At 36.9% G+C, this 27,399-nt stretch overlaps 1 protein-coding gene across 4 annotated transcripts in view; it reads left to right on the top strand.

Annotated features, from left to right (window-relative positions):
* Window positions 1–27,076, top strand: part of JPH1 (junctophilin 1) — an 86,628-nt gene extending 59,552 nt beyond the window's left edge. Inside the window, exons 4-6 of one of the 4 annotated variants that reach the window (XM_064507379.1) lie at window positions 15,642–16,303; window positions 24,394–24,489; window positions 24,606–27,076. In XM_064507379.1, the coding sequence (XP_064363449.1) occupies window positions 15,642–16,303; window positions 24,394–24,474 (743 nt within the window). In that variant the 3' untranslated portion in view covers window positions 24,475–24,489; window positions 24,606–27,076. The remainder of the gene's footprint in view (window positions 1–15,641; window positions 16,304–24,393; window positions 24,490–24,605) is intronic. The other 3 variants (XM_064507378.1, XM_064507380.1, XM_064507381.1) reach the window with 3 other exon arrangements.
* Window positions 27,077–27,399: the final 323 nt, after the last annotated feature.

Consider the following 27,399-nt stretch of genomic DNA (forward strand, 5'->3'; position numbering starts at 1 on the left):
CAAATTCTGTTACAGCATCAGTATTAACCTAATTAACCTAACCATCACTAGTTTCAGAAATAACTAAACCATCTTAAGGTTATGATAAGGAAATCTCTAATGGTCTCTCATGCCATAAAGAGCAACTGTGTTTTACATTCTCTTTTGACCAGTGGATTATGTCTGTAGCCTCAGAAAAAAATACATCCCCCTCATCTTCCTCCTCTCCACTATCCCAGCCTCCTCTGGTCTACAAAATGCAAACTCCATATGGACAGGAAAGAGAGATTTCTGCCTGATGCTAATTAACTGGAATGTACTGGCTAAAGGCATGTGGATCAGGCCAGATATTTTTATTCAAAAAGCTAATTATACAGAGCATTTTGCCTGATGACAGTTATGAGATTGCACCCAGGCCATTAGTTTGTGCCTTAAAGCATATGGAAGCTCACTAGTTATTCTTAGTCATACAAGAGCCTGTTCTTTTTCTGAAATTATTCAGCATACAGCTTCCTCATCCTCACTCAACTGTTGCCTGGATTCTTTCTGTGGCATCTTTTATCCACATTTTATCACTTCCATCCTGTTTCTAAACAAGTTTAAGGAAGCCAGAACCTATAAAAGTATCCTAAGGCACTTGTGTTGTATCTAATAATCAAAGAAAGAAGGTGGGTTAAAAGAAAAGGTATCAATTTAAATTCTCTTTCTCTTCTTTCTTCTTATGATTCTTGTCATATTAGTCTTCACAACCTGACTCCCAAATTTATCATCAGTCTCACCAAGCTCTGGATACAGGTGCTGCCGCCCATCTCGTCCCGTGGTCACACATGCTGGCTCAACCCACTCCCCAGTGTTGCTGAGTGCCTCTGAGACCAGAGAGCCTGCTTGGGAGCAAAGGGAAGGACAGACTGCAAAGGAGCGTTCTTCATTCTTCAGGATGCTTTCTCAGTCTTTCCAAGATGCTTTTGAGTCACACAATCAGGAAGACACCTTTGGGTGGAAAAAAATAAGTGTCATCAGTTTTGAACAAATTAACATTTAAAACTAGTAATGAAGAACCAGCTTCCTGTAGACAAATAAAGCTGTTAGAATCACTGTAATTTGCACAGGTTTGCATTAAGCACTGAGCTAGTTAATTTATATCTAGGTTGAACTCTTAGTTGCCTAGTTAAGGCCACAGAATTTGACTACCAAGCTGGCTAAATAGTCAGTCAAATAATCTGTGCTAACGTGGCTATGCTGCTATTCTGAGATAGCTTTTCACAGGCTACTCATCCAAGCTGCCATCATGGGTGCAATAATTACAATTATGAGCTGAGAGAAGGAACCTAATGCTACTTTATAATTTTAATTGCATCCTTTTTCCTGATCAATATTATTACTTTGCTCCCAAAAAGAACCATTAATTCCAGAAGTACACAGAACCACACCACTGTGGCCTGCTCCAGTACATTTCTGTATTGGTCTGTTGCAGTGTCTCTCAACCAAGGACAGGATAAATTAAGGTTGTCACATGGGAGTATTATCACAGCATGTCAACATTAATATTATAAATGCTATTTACAATTTTATCATAAATATTTGGTCCATGCTGAAATTCAGCTAATGTCATCTGTACTGTGAAAACTTTTCTTAAATTGCTGATTATCACTGAAGTATGGTGATTTGCCTTTAAAGAATTCTGTTATACTAGTGAAAACTTAAATTGTTGAAAAAGGTTCATGTTGTTATTTTTAACTTGTGATATAGCTTACAATAGCACATCTCCACAGCAGTACTGGTTACAGTGTCTCATACTACTTGACCATAGCAATTAATGCTTGCTTCTGGTCTGTGTGCTTCTTTGCTGTTGTTTTTATAAACTAGGGGGAACCAGAGATGCAATTCAGAATAAAGGGGAGGAAATCTTTGCAGCTGCATTCTACATTTGTCAAAGCCAGAGAAATGGATGGCTAGTATGCACAGCATTTTTTTCAGAGAAAGTCTGCAAGACTTAAGCCTAACCTAGAAGTGAGAATGTAGGGAGAGATCTAGAAAAAAATAGTATTCAAATTCTAGACCTGAATAATGTAAAGTAGTAAAATATTGTTCACAGCAATGTAGAAGGTCAGGGTGAGAATTTGGAGGGGATGGAGATTTCTACATACTGGTCTTGTGACAGGTAGTCACCCAATTTTGATCTGAACAGGAGTCAAATGTGGAACTGAAACATAGCATGGAATTGGTTGTTGAATTTTTCTGCAGTGAGATTAAACAGGGTTAAGATTTTATGAAGAAAAGAGGGATCAAGAGCAGAGTGATCTGAGATTTTCTTCATTGAAAGTGTAGTTAAAAAGTAAAAGGAACGTAAGGAGAACCAAGAGGATGAATCTTGGAAGTTAACAGAGGAAGAGTGTTCCTGAAGACAAGTATGGCCAACTGGCACTGAAATATAACTAAGAAGTCAGCAGAGGCTCCACAAAGAGGAGAGAAAGGTATTTGTCAGGAGCAAATGCCAAACTTTGAAGAGTATGAGATAGATTTGGAGAAGAGCAGCACTAAATGGATATTGCAAATGTAATAGTTTAGAGATTAAAACTTAGAGGTGAAGGGGAGAAATGACACAGTACAAGGTCAGAATGGTAAATGGTGTAATGGTTGGGATTTCTCTTAAAATACAGAAGATCAAGAATATGTTGGGAAAGAAACCAGAACAGGATGGAAGACTAAGCAGGTAACATGCCTTAGTTTTACCAAAATTAAACTGATTGTCATATTTGTACAGTTCTGGCATTTCTAGTGCAGCAGTCAGTTCAGTTAGCCCACTTCAGACTCTTAATCTTCTTAAATGATTCAATTGCTAGATATAAGGAATCAGTTTTGCTAAAAGTGTGATGCAGCTTAATGAATACTGAAAAATATTGAATACTGAAAAAAACCCTCTCCCCTCCAAGTAAACTCATTAGACCATGTATTTTAAAAACAATACATTTTGAATTTCTTTTTTGACTCCTATTTTTTGCATCTTTAAAATTCACATTTTGAAGTGTTTTTTCTACAAGCTGAAGGGGAAGATGGAAACATTATAAAAATGAAATATTAAGATTACCATATAATGACATGTTGAATCACAGTAGCAAGTAATTCCCCCTTTCAAATAAGTAGGGTTTAAGTAAAGGCAGTAATGCATATGTAAATCTGTGACCAGAATCAGCAGGGTCCAAAATGCCATCTTATTATTTCCATATTACAAATTTTGCAGATATATATCATGCAGATATAAATCACCCAAAGGTAAAATCAGTTGTTTGGTGACATACATACATTGTGCATCTTCTCAGTTTTGAATTTTATTGGCATTCCACAGGCAGAAGAAATGCTGAGGTCTAGAATGCAAGACCTGGGTGCATAACCTAGGCTGAGTTTTTTCATTAGTGGAAAGGTGTTAAGGGAGAAACAGTGCAGGCTGTTTCTTTTTCTGATAAGGATTTTAAAAGAGCCAAAAGTTATAAGAGCTCTACAAAAAATGTCACTTGGTTATTAAATTCACTAAAGAACAATACTATTGAGGATGTGTTTAGCAAGAAAAGCACCTGACAGCTGTGAATGATGATATTTTTGTCCTCCTAAAATCTCAAAATCATGTAACTTTGTGATTGTTTAAAGTTTCTTAGTGGAAATGGTTGCAGTTTTGATCCAGAACTGATTAATCCATAACAGTAGAGCACTACTATAATTTCATTGATTTTAATATGTATCTAAACCTGCATATGTGGACAGATAGACTAGGAGCTTGAGGCTTGGTTTGTGTAAGAAATTTTATGTAAAAGTGTTTTCAGTATATGATATGAAGTCCTGTAAAGACAGTCAAATGCAAGGAAGGAAAATTTGTTTCTTCCTCCACGTTTGTATGTCGCCCAAAAGGCAATGTATCTATACAACTTTGACAGTCTATTACCAGTGTCTCACTGTGCAATGGGGTGCTCATGTTAAAAGTTTTGATATGGCATAGAAAGGGAAATCCATGACTGTTTTCAAGAGGAATTAATATGTTAAAAAGCAATAAATATCACAAGCCATAAATATTTTGTTTTTCACGTAAAGCCTGATAGCCAAATCAATTTCAGTTTTGATCCTGAACTTAATGAAATGTCATGTATTCTCCTGTTATGCTAGAAGGAAAGACATGGCAGTTAATAATTTATAATGTTTTTTAAAAAGAGAATCAAATGTGTTTAGATAGTTTTCCTGTCTGTACCAATATTCTTATCTGAGGTTGTTGATGAGAAAAAAATAATAATAAGTGGTAAGTGAAAAATAGCAAGGAAAGAGAAATCTAATGAAATGACATGGAAATTAGTAGTCATCTCATCAGAGTCTTCACTAATGAATAGCCAAATATTATTGATGATATGTTGAATATTTTAATAATATGGTGAACAGCATATTATTTATACCAGCGGATAATAGTGAAATGGTTTGTTGCAAACAGAAGTTGGAACAGAGAAAAACAAAGTCCCCAGTAAAGTCACCACATATAGTTCCACATAGAAAGCCAGTGCTATCATTTACACTAGCAATTGCTCACCAAATGCAAGGTAGTTCACGAGAGTAAAAGGGAATCTTCAGACAGTTTTAAATGGAAGGCTGTGACTTTCTCCTCAGGAGTGCCACGAGAAGGCCTTAGGGCTGACAGAACTCAGCCAGCTGGAGATGAGATGTGAGCGGGCTCCTGTTGAGGTCAATCGCCAAACTCCCATGGAGCAGGATCATAACCAGGCACTTGAAATGTGATATGGCAGCACAAGTAGCTAATACTATTTCAGGCTGTGTACACAGAAGCAGCACGTCATGGACAAGGAAGGTAATGGTCACTTGTCTGCATGACCTCAGTGACACTGAACCTGAAATACTATGTTTAACTTGGAGCATCTTCTAACAAGACAGATGTGGACAGGCTGGGAGAAATGTTAAGAAATGTGATTATTCTGTGTAAAGGTGGCTAATACCCCATATTAACAGATTAACACTTCAGGTGTATATATAATTCATCTGCTCAGAGAGTATGCAGCATAATGAATGTAGAATTACAGCCTTTTGCTTCTGCCCATCCTCTGTATGATTGATACAAAGGAGCTTAAAGAAGAGCACTGCTGCAGTTAGCATTTGCTAAATTTTCCAGTGGAATTTTTTCAAGTTCTTCAGGGAAAGGTTCACTTGAGCAGAGGTTCATGTAACCTGCTTAAGAACAGCAATAAAATGTACATTGACCCTAGACTTGAGAGTCTCCCTCATGCCCCAGTGCAGACCAACTGAAGTAAAGTAAGATTTTTTTTTCCTGTAAAGGCTTCCAGCATTTTGTGAAACCTGAAAACTTCTCTGAGTTATCTCATATTAAGCAGCCTGCAGGCTCAGAAGCATTCAAGTGGGTTGCAGTACATGCATGTTATTTAGCTGGGAGCATTCACATTGGCCTGGAAAAGTGAAGCCTATCCTAAATACAACAGCCATATGCCAACACCATATAATCTTGTCAAAGTAGTATTCATCAGTAGAGAGTTAAGGTAAGTAAAGAAAGCAGTGCAATAGTTAAGATTGCTGGTCATAAGTGATTCCTTTGTCCATAAGCTGATGTCCCAGTGAAGTGTTATGAAGAGCCACGTCGCACTCAGTGTTGTCTCTCAGATGGGATAAATCTGTTTAATTTTTCTAATGGTAATGAATCCAAAATTATAAGGGCCTGCACATTTTAATTTACTATGCAAATACTGGCAGTCAGAATAAATTCCCTGTTCTTACTTAATGTTGACTGCAGACAGTTTTTGCGATTCACTAGTCTATTCTTTCCTCCCTTCAGATCTTTCAGTGTGTATACATCTGCTCCATAAAGATGCATTTAGAAACTTTTGAGGAAAAAAGTTTTATTTTTTGGGATTCTTTGAACCCATAATTACTTATGCAAAATTGCTAAATACAAAATACATGCTCTTTATGTATTATATTACTGGTTTTTATATTATGTAACCATAGGAAGACTCAACCTCAGATTTGCAGGAACTGTTCGGAAGGGAGAAAAGAGGCAAGCTAGGTTTCATGCAGATATGAATTGCATTTAAGTTTTTGGTTTTTCATCCTGCTGTTAGAACTACAAGTTTGTGATTTAGCATTTTGTGGAAGTCCATTTCCGTTTTTGTTACCATTCCTGTTTCTAGCAAGTCCTTGTGCTCAAGTAGAGTTTTTACTATTTTCAAGAAGTTCTTACTGCTTTGTGAATTAACGTCATATACTTTTCAACAAATGTCTTTTTAATTTTAGAGTCAGGTTCTTGGCATGAAGTGCAGAGAGACTAGCAATAAAGTAGTCTGTTCACAGGCCACACCAACAGCTCTCTTGGGCGGTGTAAACATCAGAGCAGAATAAACAAAGAGGCCTAAGAACTGGCTTTGGGTTTGGTCAAGGATGTTTTTGCGTGTGTGTGTGTGTGGAGCCAGTAAATAAGTAACTAAGCACTCTAGCTCTTTGACTAGCCTGTGACAGCAGGTGTTTGATGTGGGTTTGCAGAAAGCCCCATCATTTACATTGATGTCAAAACAGGAAAGTAACGTACTAGCAGATATTTTAAAGATGCTAGATAAAGTAGCAAAATTACTTGGAACTGGTTTATGATACTGCACAAAACTGTTTCCTGGGCAGAGATAAAGAAGGTAGTTGAGAGGGCAACCTTGATACACAGGAATTCTTATGTTTGGGGTTCTTATATGAGATGCATAGCAATTGATTTCTACCAGCGATTAACTGTTGTAGGAGCTTATCTTTATTTAATGACAAATGAAAGTCACATTTAAGGCTGCATTAAAACCTGCTTGTATTTAGTGAGGCTACCTTTTAAAGTTAGCCCTAGGTGAAAGATTTGTGTATTCTGACTTTTACACTGCTGAATGTTGTGGCTTTTTCAGGTTGTAGCAATAGCATAAGATCACATTATGTGCTATCTTTGTATTATATTTTTAGGTCACTTCAGTAGTACATGGTTTGAAGGACAGCAGGCTGCCAGGTCAAATCACAACAGTCCCATAAAATAAATACATGTAGGCATCATCCTACATGACGTTCATGGATCTAGTGAGTGAGTAACTGTTGGCACATACCAGTTTCCCTGTTGCTTCCAATGCAATAGGAGAAGAAAGTCTACCAAAAGCAGTGCTTAAAGAAACAGCAATGTTCGCAACAGATTTAGAATCCGTCGCAGTCTAACCTGGAGAAATTTTCAGCAGAAGGAAGGCATTTTCAAGGGAGGAGGACGAAATGAGCTGGGTTTGAAGGGAAATCAAGAAAGATTATGAAGTATACCAAATAGTAGACAATGTTTCAGGGTATTTTTTACATTATGCGAAAGGTGGTCTTCTCCTTCATCTTTGCCTTGTAGTTTGCTTTCTTAGATAACCATGGTACTTTCATGCTAGTGTCAGTAAGTCCAGGGGGAAAAAAAAGGGATCTTAAGGCAGCCAAGTAGAATTTTAAAACTAATCCAGACAAGATTTTTGATTTGCCACTCACTAGGGAGGCTGCGTACTAGCTTTTAAAATGCTGATCATACCTCACCAAAATGCAGTTGCCATCAGAAACTGAAAATTTAAACAGGCATCCAAACTTAGGTTTCCTGTGAACCTCAACAACTCATCTCAACCTTCATTTCAGTTCTTCTCTCTTTTGTGTTATGCTTTATTTTTAAACTTCAGCAAATGTATGATTTAATTCTGTAAAGCATCCTCAAGTACCATGAAGGAGAGCCATGATTCCAGCTGGCATAACCAACTTTAGATGCTGCCAAAACAGGGCAACATGGCCTACATATGTCATTTTGAATTAAAGAGTTATTAAATAACATATATATGCATCACTGGGAGTAGAACATCTCTTTCGAGGGGAATCCCACCCCCAGCTTGGCTAACAAGTCAGTTCTTGCTGTCTTGCTGTCTGGCTCCAGAAATCTTAGCTACCTTGCTGCACATTGACCCAGCTGTGAAACAACTGTACTGATTCATGTCCAGTTTACTGGGGCAGCATATCCATCAGAAGGGTACTGCAGATATCTGGGGTGATCACATCTTAAACTGCCATGTCTAAACCAGACAGAACCTATCTCTCAGGGCTCTCACCTCTTTAATCACATTGGATTATATTCATAAATTTTTCTATGGCTATATCCTACCCCATTAATCTCCAGTTCCATCTAGTCCCCATTTAGTCTGCCAAGATGGCTGACAGGGCTGCCAAAGTTACTAAAACGTAACCATAGTTGTGCTTCACTGAGTTCATCAACACATTTTACACATGACATTGCACAGCCATCCATTCATTTGCGATGAATTCAAGCCAGCAGCCTAGAAGTTAAAAGGTTTTTTTTCCTGTTACCAGTGTAACCTTTGGAAAACAATAAAACAAAGGAGGTACTAATGATGTTAATTATAGCTCTTCTCCTCTCTACACACTCACATCCACAATGAAGCAATAACAAAAAAATTGTCTTTCTAAAGTTTACTCCATATAGTTATTTACACTTTCATAATGATTCATTTAAGTGTTCTTCTGACAGGCTGATGAACAATTATTTTTATTTCTTTCACCTACAGTTACCATCCTGAATGCTGAGGAATAATTATATACTAGATATCCTATCCTGAAAAGCCCTAACACAGGAAACTCATTTTCAAGTCAGTGAGCTTGGGCATTTTGGATGCTTGCAGGAAAATAGATACTATATTAATTAATCCTTAAGTGTGTCACCAGACTTTCAACATTTTATAAATGTTCATCAGAGTAGCAAATAAATCTTATTGTGAGAGCATAGATATTATTGCCACCTATGGTACTTTAAGAAAACCATTGATCACGTCAGAAGATAACAAACCATGTGGTTTTTACTGGCTTATTTCTCAAACAGTACTTAGCAATCTGTAGTACCGACAATAAATTATTTTCCTTTTTTTGGTACAGCCTTCAGTCCGTGCTTCAACAATATCGTAGCCTTGTTTTGTGCTAGGATATGACATGCAGTAAGAAACATGTGCTACCCTATTCATTATTTACTATTTCCACTTCTCAAACCCCAGTGGAACTAATGATTGAATTCTACTTCAGTAAACAGTTTTCAGTTACTCCAGGAAGGTGACATTTATGAAGGCACATGACAAACTTAAGGCCAAGCTGCTATGTTGGCTTTTGGTTACTCAGAAAATTTGCATTCCATTCCTGGTTTTGACAAAGAATTCTTATGCAACTTTAGGCTATCACTTTACCAAGGATTTAGCAAAGCTTTAAGCATAACAGTACTTTATTGACAACTTACCATTGAATTCAGGGGGATTACTCAGAAGAAGCATGTGCTTTGGGCTATGATTTCCCTTTGTTTTAGTTCCTCCATTTGTAAAATAAAATGGGCTATTGGTGTGACCTTTTTATTGTCTCTTGACTTGCACTTCTAGATTGCAAACTTTTTGGGTCAGGAATTCTCTCTCTTTTATAGAAGTAGTATTCAGGAGCTTAGTAAAATGGGGCATTCATCTTTGCATAGCTGAGGCATTTGTTAACATGAATACCAGTAATGATGTGTACTGAAGTTTTTGTATAGACTGTACTATCCTGATTGAGCAACTAGTTTTGATCTTGTCACCATTACCTCACAGGTAATCAGGTAAATTTTGCAGTAAAGACTGAGGTTTTTTTCTGCTAACAATGTATAAGTGGAAACAAAATTAGGGAGTGAAGTATCTGTTTTCAGGACAGGATTTATCTATTAATACAACATAAATTTTCTTGTTACCATGAAATTTAATCATAATGACATTCATTACCTAGGAATTAAATGTATTAGGTCAAGACACAGCTATTGTTATTAGTTAACTATTTATGTAGCGCTAAAGTTAGCTTAGTTACGTCACCTAATGCACACTGTAGTTAAAAGACAGAAATAGGTACATGCTTACCTAATAATTACTTCTGATATACCTTGAAATTGAATCACATACTTTCAGCCTTGACTGTACTTTAAATATTATATTCTGGAGCCTGCAATATGGTTTTGCCATTTTTTTCTTCAAGACTCTGTGAACATTTCCATTAGGCAATGCTAGTTTTTCTTGAATATTTAGAGCGGTATGGTTTGTGGGAGAAAGGAGTGGAAAAGGTATTGTAAAGAAATTATAAAATGTTCATAAAATTATTGATGAAGTGTTTATTTTTTCTTAAAGAGAAGCTTTTTTAACATAAAAAATTGCATAGAGGATTTTTTAATGTAATGTAAAATTGCACACAGGAAGTGAAATGCTATTTCGGTATATTAAGAAGGTGTGTTTTGTTTGCCATGTTTTTCATTTTCCTCTGAAAAACAAATAGAAGAACAAAGTCAGTCTCTAAGGTAAAGAGCACATCAACCTCTATGTTTTAAATATAATTATGCAAGTTATTATGATCTAATTAAACAAAGTCTCTTAGGTAATGCTAGTTAATTCCCAAATTAGAATTTTTGCATGTAATCACAACACCTTGCATCCAGACCAGTTTTTAGTGATTTAAAGATTGTGACTAGGCCTTCCCAAATGAGAGGAGGAAAAGAGGAAGGAGGACCCTCACCTCTTGTGCAAGATCCAACTAGTTTACAACTGAGAGTGCCGTTCCATCAAGGGAACTGGAGGCACTCAGGTGAAAAGGCTGTGCTATATAGCCTGTGCCTACTTATAGGGTCTTACAGGAACCTCCTTCAGTCAGATGGAGCCCAGGGCTGCAGGACTAGGCATTCTCTGTCATAGTAAAGGGAGAGGCTCTCATCCATATCACACAGTGTCTCAAGCTTAGTTCAGAAAAACCTATTGTCAGAAAAACCTTTTGCCACTCCCAGCCTGAGACCTCAGGATGTAGTGAAGTTTCTCCCAATAGACCCTCTAAGAAGGAGTGCATTTGGCAATGTAAAAATTTTCCCATGGAAATTGTTTCTTGATATGAACAGAATTCCCTGAGTTAAACAACTTTAGTTCAGGGAAAACTTTTAAACCTTAGTATCTGCTACATAGTACCTTTTTGCAGGTGGGCCAAGTAAGAAGTTATAACTTGTCCAAAGTTGTGCAAGAGTGCATGGAAAGTCACAAGAGACTAGCCTACAGTGGATTAACTCTTTAAGAACAACTGAAAATAGTACTATAGTACTGAAAATGTACTATATTCTAGTACATTTTAGTTTATATAGTATTATTTTCAATTCACTATTCTAGTGTATTTTAGTTCTATAAATTACAGAACTATCATATTAATGAATGCAAACAGAAAACTACAGAAGTGTATTAAGCTTGAGTGTTTTTGGATTACTTGAAAATGCATGGTCTTGCTGCCTACCACAAAACATCAGGATTTTTTATTTGGTTATTATGTTATCATATAAGTCTGTTTTGCCAGTTAAAAGTAGTATTACCTTAATAACTTTGAGAATATAGAAATCAGTATATTAAAATGAGGCAGAACTCATTAAATTGGGGAAAAGAGAATTATGGTGAGTTACTGAGTTATGCATATGAACTGTGGAATACAGAATTGCTCCTATAAGGATCACCAGTCCTATTGTAAGGAACCCTGGTGCCTTAGGCACCTCCAGAACTCATCCTCCTTCAGGCACACCCTTTTCCCATATTCTCACCAGTCTTTTTTCTTCCAGAATAGTCTAAAATCAGTGAAACCAGCTGGTTTGAATAGGCAGGAGTACCACCCGCGGGAAGTATATATAAATATGTATATGCACACCTTTTCCCTCACTGTGCTAGGTGTATTCTGCTATCCCTCTTGAGCTTCAGACTTTCAGTCCCAAGCTGATAAGGCAGAAGATCTCTTCTCGGCTTTCTTGGGACACAGGCTGCATTTACATTGCCTTGCAAGATGATATTTTGGGACACTGCTTCAGTCACAATCCTGAAATGGCCCCATGCTGACAATATATATACCTCACTAGGCCATGGGGAAAAGCACGCAGCTGTCACCTCTCAAAAAATGCTGTGGCAGAACCAAGGCACCCTTCTCTTCTCATTTACAGGGCTGGCCATGCTGTCAGCTCACTTACTGGAGACCTTCCAGGAGGAAGGACATGTTACACAAGAACTCCACGTGAAATTCTAGCTTTGGAAGAACTATGAGTGTGCTCAGACATACCAGCTCTCTACAGTATCCAGCTCCACACACATACATCCACACACATGTACACAGTCCTTTGGCTTTCAGAGGCTATTCCTCTCAACTGCTGGTTAACTCACACTTTAACAGTATTGTCCAACTACTGACATCACGATGGCTGTATGGACCAAAACCGGCCCCTATCTAACCTTGAGCCAACAGAAGTGCTCATTTTTGAGGATTCAGTAGCAAGGCCAGCCGTGAGCATAAAGGAACACACAAGTTCATCCACAAAGAAAGCTTATCTTTACTTGGTTATAAAACATTTCTTGGGCCTGCTTTCCACACCAGGTTCATCTTAGGCACTCTCAGAAATATCATGTGTAGGAATATATCTGCCGATTGCTTGGACTAGAAACTAGAGAACAGAACTCCATATTTATTACTGAGACAGATAATCTGACCCTGCTTTCTTCCCACCCTCAAACCCTGTTCCCTCCCTCATTGAGAGCAGGCAGCTGAGCCATCTTCTAGGATCATCTTTGCAAATTCCTGTGGCCCTGCTTCCTTTAGCCTCATGCAGTAGGGTGCTCTTATGCTGAAGAAAAAGAGTCTGTTGCCATGTCTCCCTTGCTTAGACAATGCCTCTAATGAAAGGGGCGTGATAAATCCTGACAAGTATTCTTAGTCTTCAGAAAGGTGTGGGAACTGTGTTCTTTCCGCTTGGAAGCAGTGATTCAGACAGGTGAATAAGCCGATTGTACTGAATACAGTGAACAGACATTAAAAAAGGTCTTGGACAATCTCCAAAGCTAACTTAAGCATCGAGCCAAGAATTCAAGTGTTGGAAGGACCCGCCTGGCAAGGTAGGAGGCAAGGGATATATCTCTAGTAGCCACATGTGGTGTATTTTTCTTGGTGGAGTTTCTGTGTTACATTAAGGCAAATGCTGGATGTCTGGGCAGACACCCTCAGGCTTGACTTGGAGGCAGGTGGCTATGGCCTTCCATGGTGTGGCTTAGGATCGAGTGCCACTTAGGATCGAGTATTGCCAAATACCCAGTACAAATATGGCACTATTAACCTGCTAACAATTAATTTCTTTGGAGAGCTACAATTAGAGATCTTTTTTTTCATTTTGTTTGGTTTTTTGTTTTTTACTTTGCCGGTCTCTTATGGAGTCACAGGCAGCTGAGACCTGGCTCTCTACTTCTTTCAGAAATTCCAGAGGAGTTTGGAGATCCCAGGAGGAGACAGAGTCCCCTCTGTCCTGGCTTGAGAGGCTCGTAGGTGATCATAGGAAATGATGGAGAAGGCTGATATCTCTGAGGCCCAGGTGTATCCCTTACCAGAGTGTCTTCACTCTGGCAGGTGCTGCCAGGTATTAGTGAAAGTCAGATCTTCACCTGTGTTAGGCAGTGGAGAGTTGTCACAGGATGTGAATTTTGTAGATAATACAGGAGCAGGGCAAGTATAAAAAGAACTGTAAGAATGCCTTGCTACAGAGGGTCTATGCAAGAGCAGTTTGGATGCCATTTGAGCAGCCTAGAGGCATTGTAAGGCTGAAGAGGGGGTATTTCAGATAGGGGTTCTCTCACTGCAGCAGTCATAAGGAGTACTCTAACAGATGAATGTAGATGTGTCCGTAATAAATAATTATTGCAATCTGAGAGCTTCATGGCTTGTTCTTAAAGGTTAGGCTCTTTTGGCTACCTTTTTCTGTTTACACCCCTAATTTATCCTATGTGAAAAAAGGAGTAGAAACCCAAAGGTTTTGTGCATTAAAAATATTTCAGCTTTTAAACAAACTTCAGCATTATCCCATGCATGTTAGAGGAGAGGGAAGGAAATTCCCTACCTGATGGAGAACTTTAAGAATTATTACTGTAACTGTAACTTTATATAAGGCAATTTCCAATTTGTGTTGTTTTACTTCTCCCTTTTACTGGGAAAGTTATAAAGTGCTGTAAGAACCAACTCTCTAGTCCACTCCCTCTGTACAGGCTCAGCTCCTCAAACATCACGTGAAGAACAAATCTGGACTTGTCTGAAGCTGAAGTCCAGTCTTCTGTCTCAACAACTCCCTATTTCCATTCCTGGCTTTCAAAGATACCAAAAACCTTGTGATTTTCCTGCCCAGAACAGATTCTATGACAAGTAATTCGCATTCTTAGCAATACTCACTTATCAGATGACTCAATAGCTTCCAAAAACTTCATGCTGCTCCTTCTTCCTTCCTCTCATCTCAGCACTGTGTAGTGATGCATATATTTCTGACATCTGTAAAAACACTGTATCTGTAACACAGCTAGAGCCTCCTAAACTCAAAAGCAGAAAAACAAATGCAGTCATTCTTCTCTGGGCACAGAATGTCTCCGTGACATAAAACACAAATAAGCTTCAGTTACAGAAGATGAAAAATCAAAGGAAAATAACAATATTAGCAAAGTTAGAAATGTAGAACAGTTGCTGTGTATTTGGCAGAAGTCATCGTTGAAAAAGGACTTATAGAAAGATTGTTGCATTTTTGTTGTCTCCAGCTTCTCACAGAAGCTGATCCTGGAATCTAGGATGTAGATTCTAGGAAGAAATGTAGAAAATACTGTCTACAATACAGGCAGATCTACAGTAATTTTGTTTCTGCAACAGAGTGTTCTCTCACATCTTACCACTGAACTGCTAAATCAAAAACCTGGAACAAAGCATCTCAGTCAGCTTGTCTCACTGTGAACAGCTGCATTAAAATGCATCCTGGTAACTGAGTACTCAGTAGTGATGAGTGTGCTCAGGGGTGTCTTAGCCAGGATTCTGGGAAAGATGGTCTTCATACTGTTGTTGCTCTATAAGTATTTCACTAGTGAATGTGAGAGAGTATGTCTTTCCAGCTTCTAAGCAGGATTGTATAGATGAGAGGGGTTAACCTGGGTCTTTGTATGCCAAGTGGTGGAAGAAAGACAAAGTCAGCGTGTGAGAGTCTAAGGAATGTATATATGTATATAAGACAAGCTGATCATGCACACAAGGGGTAAAAAAAGGGATTCAAGGCCTATTCCCTGTAGATTATAAGGGCAGAAGAGAGATTTCATTCTGATTAATAGTTCTACATAGTATAGTTAAATACTTCCATGTCAATCAGATATTATGGTCATGATGGTGGAAGTTAAATAAATTGCAGTGTTTAAGCAGAGCACACCTCTCAGAAGAAAAAAGAATTACATACTTAAGCTAAGTCATACTTCCCTCATACTTCATTCAGAGACAATTTATATACTGTGACCCTTTGGAAAGCTGAGAAGGACAAAGTGGCCAAACCAAAGTAAGAACTCCAACAATTATCAAAAAGTATGATTACTTCAATTACTGGGTGTATTTAAATAAATCAGCATAGAAGTTGGTGAATTTTTATTACCCTCCCTCAGCATGTTAGCAGGATGGTCCAGTCTGACATCCTAATGCAATAATTTTGTTGTCAAATCTTACCTTTCTTATTTTTGTTTTAATTATAATATTTTTACTACACTATTTTTCAGGCCCTGATTATATCAAACAAAAATTTCAAGAAGGAGTGGAGATGAAAGAAAAATCTGAAGAAAAAGTCCAGGAAAACCCACCTACCCCAAAAGAGTCACCTCACTTTTATCGAAAAGGTACTACACCCCCCCGGACCCCAGAAGCAAGTCCAAGGCATAGTCCTCTGCTTTCTTCTGAGCCTTCCCCTTCAAAACATCTTAAAAGGCAAAGCTCCACTTCTGGGGCAAGACTCAGTCAAGAAAAAAAGCTTTTAACCACTGAGAGTATAACACCCACAGTTAACAAGCCTTTATATTCAAAAGCACCAGTGAAGGAGGAAATAGCTGTGAAACACCAGCCAAAGTCTTCAGCCCATCACAATCCTCTCAGCACAGAGAATGGGGAGCTGCATGGTCACTACCATAGTTATTATGTAAAGATGAATCCAACAGCGCTTCCACAGGAGCTCAGGGAAGAAGACGAATATGCCAACCCATCACCGTCAGCACTCGCAAGGATACCACCCTCACAGAAGCCAAGTCCTGCCAGATCTGGGGGTAAGCCAGATGCCAAAGAAAACAAACCTGACACAAAAATTAAGAAACCAGAATTTACTGCACCAAAGAATCCAGCTAATAATGAGTCTCATTCACCAATGGAAAACGAAGTGGAAAACAGCTCGGTAAGTACTGCAAGAAGCCTTTTCACTTTCACTGCCTTTTTGCCTCCTATTGTTGAGCTTTGCAACCTATAGACAGGCAAAGCTCAGACTTCTGTCAAAATTTCATCTGATTATGATCTGCTAGATAGAACCCACTGCACTGAACTGGAGTGAGGAACAAACATTCCAGTCTTTAGTATTATCCCTTCTTAAAATGGGGAAGGGACTTTTGAAATGTTGTCAGACTTTTGAAATATAAGTCCTTATTTTATCTATAAGCCCAAGAGTATTATACCCCCCTCCAAAGTATTTTTGTGTATGTATATATATGTGTGCACGTACATACAAATATATAAATATCTCTCTGTGTGTGTATATATATATATACACACACTTGTTTTTTCCTCAAAATGATGTTTGTTGTACTTCAGTGGATAAGTGGGCAATACTAGTAGTTTTACAGCTAGGCTGCTGTAATGATATAGAAATGAGGTAATGACATAGAAATAACTGCAGTTTTGGAGCTTCTTCCAAAAGTCCAATTAAAAATAAAATTTAAGTTTTTTTCCCATTAGTATTTAAAGGGCCAAAGGGATTCACTGATAGCTGTCATCAGGAGCTTTATAACTTGCATTTACCCTTGCCCTACAACTTGAATGTAAATAGCGTCAACACAGGGGCTATTATTCATGTGCCTAATGAAAGGTAATTTTGAAAAGCATGAAAACTGCTGATAATGATGGCTTATTTGACATTCAGTTAAAATGCTACAGTATGTTCCTACTTACTGAATTACTCCTTTTCAGAATCTGCTCTTTGACCTTACTTCACCTTCAGGTGACCTTGGAAAAGGCTTTTAATTAATTTTAATGTACATTTAAACCACCAGAAATGTAAATGGTATTTACTTGGTAGATCTAAATCTGTAAAACTGAGCAGCCCAGAAAGCATGACCAGGGGATGACTGTTCTCTCTTTCTCCCAATACAAGAACTAGGGAGCATCCAATGAAGCTAGCAGGCATCAGGTTCAAACCTAAAACAACAAAATGAAAACAAAAACCTGTGGAGATCCTATCCACAAAAGTTGTGGATGCTAAAAGTGTGTATGGGCTCCAGAGGTGAAAAGATGTATTTAAGGAAAAAAGTCCTTTGAGAGCTTTGAATATAAAGATTCCACCTCTACAGCTCAGGAAGTTCTTGAGCAACAATTTGTTGGAGACTGGAGCGTATTCAGGAAGAAGTATCACTATATACACTTACTCTGATCTCATTCTCTTGCCTGAATGCCTGCATTTGACTCCTGCTGGAGGCAGGACACTGGCCTTTGATCTGACCCAGTCCAGACATTCTCCTATTTTCAGTTTCTCTGTGTTAACCTTAGGCTTTGAAAGCAAGTGATTTTGAATCAGAATATATACTGTTTTAAAATACTTGCTTCTAAGAATGTTAGCTTGTTACAATAACAGGGAAAAAATGGTTTCCTCTTTTGTCAGGAAATAGAGAAGGAAATCACTGTGAATCTGAATCTCATTATTACTTAGAAATGTCAGAATTATCAATAGTTATGCAAAAAAAGGAGAAACAACTAATAAGCATTCCCCTTCCATGTTAGAAAAAAAAGCCAGGTACTGAATTTAGAATGTCTGGTGATGTCAAAATTAGTTCCAGGCAAAGAGAAACTCAGGAAAATGTTAGTTGTGGATCCTAGAGTTAACCTCTAGCGAATCAGGAGGTCTAGATAATTTGATAATGTTTCTTTAATAAACATCATTTCTCTGAAACTTTTTTTGTAGTAGAAAAATAATCGTGTTATTATTTATATGGAATAAAAAGTTCATCTAACTAGCACTGATCCCACTAGCACTGATCTCAGGTAAAACAGTTGGACAACTGATACCTGATAACTGATAAAGAGATATAAAAAGTTCCAAAGAACATGTGTTGTAAAAGATAGATCTTATCAAACTAGCTTGACATCTTTAGGTGACAGAGGAAATTAGGTGAAGAAGGTTATTTGATTTCCTTTTACATAGCTATTTATTTTGAGAAGGGAGCTAGAGTAATGCAAAGGCCAGATGTCACATTAAGTTCATTGTTAAATGCTGACCGATAGTGCTCAAAAAATAAAAGAAAAAAATCAGTAATTTGGTATTATTCTGGTGAGGTCATTCTTGGACTACTTCTGTAGCGCTACATTACTAACATTCTTACTAGTGACATGAAAGAAGACATAAAAGCGTTACCCATAAAGTTTGCAGAAGACACAGAGACTAGGAGACTGATCTGTTGACACATTAAATTACATTCTGTAAGTACACTTGATAAAATAGTTTCCCAAGCTAACAGGCAAATGTATAAGAAGAACTAGCAACTGAAAGTTAAAGCTGGACAACTGTAGGTTAAAAGTCTTGTTTGAAGTTGTTACAATGAGATCAATTAAATATAACATCAGTTTTTATAGGAGCCATCATTGAGTAGTTTGATAATGAACATTTTTCCAAAATGGTACCCTGTAGTTCAGCAGGAATATACTCAAGGAAGTTCTATGTGCAGATCAAACTAAATGTTGACAATGGTTTTCAAATCTGCAAATCTGCATTACAGCTGATCTCAGCCCTTTAACCTTTCAAACCTCACAGATAGATATAAATTAATTCTACGCTGGATAACACAAAGCTGTCAGGCTTGTAAATGTCAAGTGACCATGTACAGAATTTTAGTCTGAATTGGAATTTTTTATTCAACTCTGGTTGAAAAAAGCAGGGAGAAATTTTCCTTATTTTTCCTACATCCCATCCAAACGGAATCATAGTTGGGAGCAGGGGAGCCTTTATCTTAACAAACCAGGTTGGGCCCCTAAACAGCAGTAAATTGGCCTTCCAGAACGGTCAGGATAAGGACCATGAGCTTGTAGCCTGTTACCAGGGAAGGTGGAAGAGTAATAAGATACCGTACATCAGCTACTGCTTTTTTATTGATATTACAGGTCATCTGGGAACTGTCCTTGTGCCTCCTTTGGAGCACACTAATTGCGTTCTCCTTTTATGAGCACATCAGAAAGGAAGGAAGTTACAGCTTAAAAACTCATTCTTACTATGAGGGTGTTTTAAGAGATATGTAGATGTATGTATTTTTTTTTCAAATATATTTTCCCTAGATGTCTATATAATTGTCTGATGATAGAATAAATTTCCTACATGCTTACATATTTAAAATCCTAAAATGATTAAAGCATTAAGGAGTAGCCTACTGGCCTAGCACACAGAGGCAAAAACTGAATGACTGTTAAGACTGCCTGGAGATTATTCTTTTTAATTTTCAGTATCACCTTTCAAATTCAGAAAAACAGTAGCATGTTCTGAAATGCTCCTGGACTGGGATCAATAGTAAGCTGAAGTTACCCAGTGACTAAGTTAAGACTGCACAATTACTGAAGAGAAATCTGTTTAGTATGTTTTTCTTTATCCCAAACAGTACTGAGTGTTATGAGACTTCAGAATTCTAGGGCTATAGTACGGAATTATATTGTTTTAGTCACTAATTTTAATTGCTTTATATTCATCCTGACAAATAACTTTGTTGTAGTTTTGAAAGTAAATCTGTCTGACATCTTTCATAAAGGTTTAAAAATATACTTGTTAGGAAAAAGCATGAAAAGAGAGTAAGAGAACGTGTTTTTGGAATGCAAAAATTTAATATATAACATTTATTGAGCATTTCGTTAGATTATCTGAAACGACTGTATAAAATTGTGCTGTGCTTTTTCTTGATTTCCAGTGAGAATACATTAAGAAAGCAGATATAGGACATATTATTTTTAGTTCTTTCTTCCATGTATCTAAATCAAAACTGTTTCTGATGTCTGAATGAAACATATCCATACACTTGAATTTGGATTAGGAACTTTGAACAACTTTAATTGTGGAGAAGTCTTCAACAGCTATTACAGTAATAAAATTGAGGTTTCATATTTTCTGTAAATCTTCCACCTCTGTAAGAATGTACTTGAAAAATGTCCACACAATAAGTTAGTAATAGGAAGAGCATTAATTCTCTAAGTATCCCTATTTCTGTCATTATACCTGAAAAGCATGAGCAAATACTTAAGCCTACACTGCACATAAAATATATAAATGTATTTCTCTATGTGCTTATTTGCTATAATGCATACACAAACAAGTATTCAAAAATCAAAAGTTTAGAATCATTTGAGTGTTCATAAGAAAGACCCATAGGACCCTGTCGTGGTTTTATGAAGGTGAAAACATGCATAAAGGCAGTATGACAAAGTCACTGTTTGTCCGATTCTCCGAAATAGCTGTTTGCATGTAGGCAGTTACCCCAGTAAATGTGAGATAAATCATCCTTTTTTCACTCAGCATTAGGCATTTTCAAATTAACTTTTATTTACTGCAGTATAAGGAATGCACAGAGACACTTAGCACAAACCAGTACTAACTGTTTCTATTTGCTTGTTAGCAGCCTCTAGCCCCACTATCAACTTGCATGTTCCTAGCCCACCGTGAATGGGAGGTAATTTGAGATTATCTCGGATTAGAGTAAAAAGTAGGATTGAATCGCAGCTGAAAAAATAACATTGTAGTGTATATTCATGAATACACATTTGATTTGTCTAATATGTGTCTTGCCCTAGGTCAGGTACTGCACAGGCACTGGTGTTATATCGTCAGGGTTTTTTTACAGGTCAAGCGTTAAGCCACACAGAATTTTTAGCCTGTTTTCTACCTGTGTCTAAAATCATTGCATTGTGCTGAATATTATCTAGTATGCTTCTACTATCATCTCTTTGTTCACTTAACATCCAGTTAGTATGGGATATCATTACCATGATGTTAGAAAGATAGATCAGTATTAGCCTGGTCCTACAAAACCTCCGGGCAAGAACTTTATGCTAAACTTCATGAACATTCCTAATTCAAGGGGATTATAAAACTAGTCATCATATTTCCTGGCACTACATTTTAGGAAATAACTTTATTCCCTCCCAAAATTAAAACCTAATCATATGTTTATATTTTAGCTACATAAGGTGCTGGCTTACTAGAAGTTGGAAGGGCAGTTTTTAAGACTAGAGTTTTTCTGCTACAGCTTTTTATTGCACCTGTTCTAGTCACTCTTGGACTGTTTGGACTAAATTCGGCTTTTGCTATTTTAAGCTCCTGCAGGACGCTAAAGTCTTATTTATGGTAATTTGTCTTAAAGCATTAAATGTTCATTTCATAGGTGTCTACAGAATAGATAGTGGATCATAGCATAACAACTATGTGCTCTACAAATATTGTTTGATCATTTTTTAGTATATCAGAAAGTTCTGCTCTGAGCTGTTTAAGTTGTAGTAGTTGAATTTGAGTGTAGTAGTTGAATTTACCATTCAGCCAAAAGCTGTGTTGCAGCTTATCAGGATGCTGTTTAGGATGTATTTCAGATAATTAGTAATTTTGTGGCTCCACTGAACTCCGTGGAGTAACTGCCACTAGGTCCAAATTTTTGTCCAATAGGAGTAAACCAACTTGATTTCCATAGATGTTATTTTCAAAGATACAAGGCTTTAGACACCCAAATCCACGTGAATTTTACTGGTATTAAGAACTGATCTGCTTTACAGTTCCTTGCAAATCCTGGCCCAATATAATTGTAAAATCTGTAAATGAGATGCTAAACTGTAAAGGATCTATTGACTTGATTTTGGACACACAGGGACCAGAGACAGATGCTGGATCCAGATTTCCTGAGTGCAAATTAATACTTTAATCACAGTACTGTCCTCCCTGTTAAAAGATATGTAACATTAATATGTATGTACTATTGATGTTTATCATGTGAGTTTTGGGCAGAGGGGTTGCAAATGAAAAAGTGATTAAATGGAATACTCTGCAAGGGCATTAACACTGACCTTCTGGGACTGAAAAACTTAGAGAGTCTCAAATTACCTGTTGTTTCAAGTAAAACATGTTTGTTGCTCAAAGTTTTCCGGTATGGCTTTCATGCATAGATCTCACAGTTTTCAAACGAGATTGGTGGGAATTATCAGTTCTGAATTTGTTGGTGGGAATTTAGATTTCCTTCACAATAGAAAAGCACAGAGGTATTAAAGCTAGCAAAATTGTGACTGTAGCAAAAAGAGACAGAATAAATTAACCTAGAGTTACACACTACTACAACTAGGCTGCTTCCCGTTCTGTGGTCAGAAATGTAACCTTACCCAGAGCCATGCTCTCTTTTGTATGCCTGTGTCTGTCCCCAAGTGCCTCATATCCCTTGGTGCATAGCAGCTCGCGTGCAGTAGGAAGGAAGGAACATGGTTCCACTTCACTTCTGTGACCTGATGGTTAAAATGTAGCACTGTTAAGTGAGAACTGGTGTTCACAGTCCCTCTGACTAAGGTGACATGAAGCCCTCGCCCTCAATTGCCCAGTGCATATTTTAGACATTCTACCACTAAGCAAAAGCAAATGTTGCTGCTAATACCATTACCACTATGTCAAAGTTTGAGTAGCATCCTGATAATCTCATTGTTTGGAATTTGGCATCTAGTTCCTCAGAATATTTGCAGGTGTCTCTCAAGAAGTGCCAAGGAAACTCTGTGGCCTGAAATAGAGGTACCAGTTGGGTTTAGACTCCCCCAAGCTTTGAGCACTGCTTGACAGAGCATTTTTTGTGACTTGTTCTTGGACAGAATATATTTTGAGACTTACTCAAGAATTTAGTAGTCCATGTCTGGCCCACCATCTTAACTGCTGTGTAAAGGGGTGTTCTGGAAGAAAGTGTTTAATGAGACTATTTCTGAATTAGACCATGTGATATGATAATGACACAAATACTGTCCAGTAGCTTTCCTGTTAAAGTGCTGCAGCAAATTCATAATAGCAAGCTCTTGTACTTTATCAGTCCGGTAATTATATAGCTACTATTACCAAGCCCATTAAGCAGAATGAACTTTTACAAGGTATGCCTCTTGCAGAAAGTGAAAAAATTTTGTATAATTTCCAATAAAATATATTCCTTCTTACAAAAACCAATCATCTTTAGCTAGCTCAGAGTATAGTTTTCTGCATAGATTTTTGGTGGTTATTTTTTTGTGATTAGGAAAGTATTGCCTGAGTATGGAGTTTTGCTTTTCAACTTACAGTAAATATGCACTTCAAAATATAAGCATATACAAATCTCTGTGGAAATATAATAAATCAAAGATGTTAAAAAGAAGATTGAAGAATTGAGAGTTCCCATTGGTTCAGTGCATTATTTCAAGTCATTCATCAGGAAGCATCCATGTTAAAAAAATTTCCAAAAGGGCTTAAAAAATTAAAATCTTTGTTCTCTGGCTTCACAGAAAGAATAAAAATTATGTAATGATTAAAAACTAGTTTTCTAGCTAAGTTTAGCTCTAGCTAGGAAGGGAAGGAATACTTTGATTTTTCGTTTCTTCACTAAATAGGTCTATAAGGTAAGAATTTATCTCCAAGTTTCAAAGTAAATCAAAGCAAGTTTTTAATCTTTAAAGGAAACATTTCTGAGGATATTAGTGTAGTCATAACTTATCTTATATCCTTTTGGTTATCAAAAAGAGGGCTTTCCAGTGAGAATACTGACAATTGCATGTTCACTTTTCAGTTGAGTTGCATACAAGATACAGTCAGGCAAAACCCTTATTCTATTTTGAAAGGTGGTGGAAGCAGAGAAGGAACCTATGTAACGATGAGGAGCAGCCTTCCGGCTTTCTGAGGTTTTTGTTACAGTTTGGTTTAAGCTGATAATTTTTTTATCTTGATGGTTTGTTTTCATTTGTTTGTACAGTCGTATTTATCAGACAGTTTATCTCAATGTGATTAAGAACAGTATAATAATATGGTCTCACCTGTATTTATCCAGATCATTTTTCACAGAGATGATATTTAGCACACCAGCATGCGAAGAGTAATGGCTAAGGTTCTTGTTTAACAAGAGCAGAATTTGTACCTTTAATATTTATGTAATCTTTCAGAGCAAGATCAAAAAATAGTGAAGATGATAAGGTCAGATCCTATTCATTGTTGTGCACTGTGTGGAGGATTGCATTAATTTTGACATCTACATTTTATTTCATTTTCAGGGCCCTAACTCAGTCATGATTGCCCTGGTAATGCTGTTGAATATTGGTCTAGCCATTCTTTTTGTCCATTTTCTAACTTGATTGGAATTAGGAAAGGTAAGAAAGGTCTTGTTTTCATATAAAATCACTATATCCACCTCAGTTTAAGACTCCCCACCTCAAATTATAAAGATTTATTTGCATACTTTTAATCTTTCCTACTTTAATTTTAGCTATGCCTGAATGTGATTCAACATAGTTATTTAATTATGTAACTGTTTTGACCCTTCAGTGAAGTCATGACAACTAGTGGTGTTAGCCCACAGTTCTCTGCAGTTGTGTCATCCGCCTTTTAAATGGCACCAGTCATACTCAGACACAGGGAAGGAGGCTTGCAATTAGGATGGGACGCAAGAGAGATGAAACTTGGAAAATTCAGCCAGGGGCCCGCTCAGTTCTCTGCTGCTGGCTTGTGGCTATGGGGTCCTCTGAAAGCTGAAGCAAGCAGCCCTGGTGGAAAACGCACAGAGTAATCTGCTGAAGCAGCCCCGCCAGTGAAGTGCGTTGGCTTCTCCATCTGTTCCAGCAGAGTGTGACTAAACTGGAAATGTTCGGAGCTGCACTTTTTGTTGATGGAAGCTAACAGCTGCCTTACTATTTTACCGTCTGATGTTTTTAGTGGGGAGATGGGAAAGCGACTGCCAGAGGAATGTGGTCAGAGGATTCTGTTGCTGTGGAAGTGATTCCAGCGTTCACTCCTATCTCATTAGAAGAAATAGTTAGCAGCATCAGTCACCAGTCTTATTCCATTACCTGCTGCTTTTAACATCTCCTGCAGTGTTCGAGGAGATTGAATTTCATTTGCCTGTGCATGATTCTGTTCATTCGCTGTTTATGAAATTTGATGTATAGCCATAACGTAGTATGTAGGCCAACCTGGAGAAAGCTACAGGTTTTGCCTCACAGCAGAAGCACAAGATGAAAGCATTGCTCTGTGTTTTTCATCCGAAGATATAATTCTTAAATTCATTTTCCACAATCTCAAGAGTCTTTTTAATTTAAGGTTTAGTAAGTAATACACCATGACTGCAAAATTTAAAGCCGTTGCTATCTTCCTAAAAGCCCTCAAATGCTTGTGCCATTAGCAAGCACAATTTTTCATAATAAAAGAATAAGAATCTTAAGGCAGTATCAGCACATTGTAAAGAGGAAGTGGAATTTCAGAATAATCCAAGAAAGATAAGATACAGGGTTTGCATGTTGGGTTTGGTTGGGGGTTTTTCCTGTTGTTTTTTGTTGTTGTTGTTGTTGTTGTTTTTTCCAAAAGTCTGGTGCTGTGATAATTGGTGATTTGAATTACTATGTTTCAGCACTGAGGTATTTTGCCAGCAGTTAAAATAAAGTCTTGTCTGAGTGCAAATCAATGCCAATGACAGCTAAGCTAGCTAATGCTCATAATAAATTGTCATTATTTTAAAATACTAGATTTGTGTTGAATACATTCAGGTAGAGCATTTAGAACTGTTAAGTGATTGTTTATCAATTTGATGCCTTCAGTGTCTTTAAGTCCATTTATAATTTTACCTCAGCATTAAAAAAGCCTCAAAATTTTTCATTTGGAAAGTCTGTCTTAAGTAGTTTCACAGCCCTTGGTTAAGATGATGTGATCATGTTTCTTTTATGTGTCATTATACTGTAATTATTGTACCCTATATTAATCAAAAGCATGCTTATTTACTTAAAATATATGTGGTGTGATCATTTGGAAAGTAAATATTTTAATTTAAAGGTATGAAAAGCAAGGGCTTGTATTATGGTTTATTTTTTCTCTATTAGAAAATATTTCATGCAATATAGTTTTTGAACCTGTTTGTAAACTTTGTGTTTGCATGGTTTAATGGGCAACATTCTTAATAAGTACATTAGATATCTTTCGATGCAGCATAGTAAAGTAATATAGGTGTGGACTGAATATTGTGTAGCCAAACAGCTCCAAGCAGGGCAGTAACACCATGGTGTTTTTTACAGAATTATGTTGAGAATCCTGTGTTTTGACCAGTGTGGATAAAGAAGAAAGCAGAAAGAGAGCAAATGAAAATAAAACCTGTATATTTATTTTTAAAAAAATTAAAATTGTGTTTTAAGTTTAGGAAAGTAATTTTTAAATAAGAAAAAATTTTAACAGTTACTGTGTAAGCCTTGACATAATGGACAAAATGTTCCATCCAACACTGAAATCACCCTGTCTCCCTACGTGGAGGGATAATTTTGTAACTGACATATTTAATTCCTATTAAATGTTTATTTAAAATACTTTATGCTCTGGAAATAATGGGTTACAAAGCTTATGAAAATGTTTATAAATTTAAGTAAGCATGTTAGTACCATTTATAAATATGTATCATTTATAGGCTTTTTTAAAACAAAGCTCAGACAAATTGTTGGTATTTTTCTAAAATGTGCACAGCTGTATTTTACATGAAAGGCTATTTATAATTGGTTGTTATACTGTACACTACATTTTGGACAGCACAATGAAGCCTGCCAATGTACTTAATGTCATTTTGTCTATTTAAAGTTTCTTGCTGTCAAAGAATGAACTCTTTATCTATAAGTTTCTCTATTTATAATTCTTGAACCCAAAATGTATAATGTACAGTTTTCACAACTGTATTTGCTCTAATAAAAACAAGTTGGTTATTAATAGAGTTTCAGACTAGTTTTTCCAGTTTATTTTTCCCCCATGGAAAAAAAAAAAATTCTACCGAATTCAACAAATGATAAATGAAACCAAGAGAATCAGTGAAGTGCTGGCCCCTTTTAAATCATTGTAGGTTACTGTGTTCAACAGAAGTATAAAAAAATAAAATATGTAAAGTTTTCTTATGTGTCTTCTCTTCTGATACAGTGTTTTTGTGTCTTTAAAAAAACATTGTCTGAAATTATATTCCCACTACAGTAAGGGTGGTTTAATCAATCTTCTTTTAATCAGTCAGTCAGTGACTTGTCCATGAACAGCTGCTTTTG

The sequence above is a fragment of the Dromaius novaehollandiae genome, chromosome 2 (assembly GCF_036370855.1).
Source record: "Dromaius novaehollandiae isolate bDroNov1 chromosome 2, bDroNov1.hap1, whole genome shotgun sequence".
Classification (NCBI taxonomy): Eukaryota; Metazoa; Chordata; class Aves; order Casuariiformes; family Dromaiidae; genus Dromaius; species Dromaius novaehollandiae.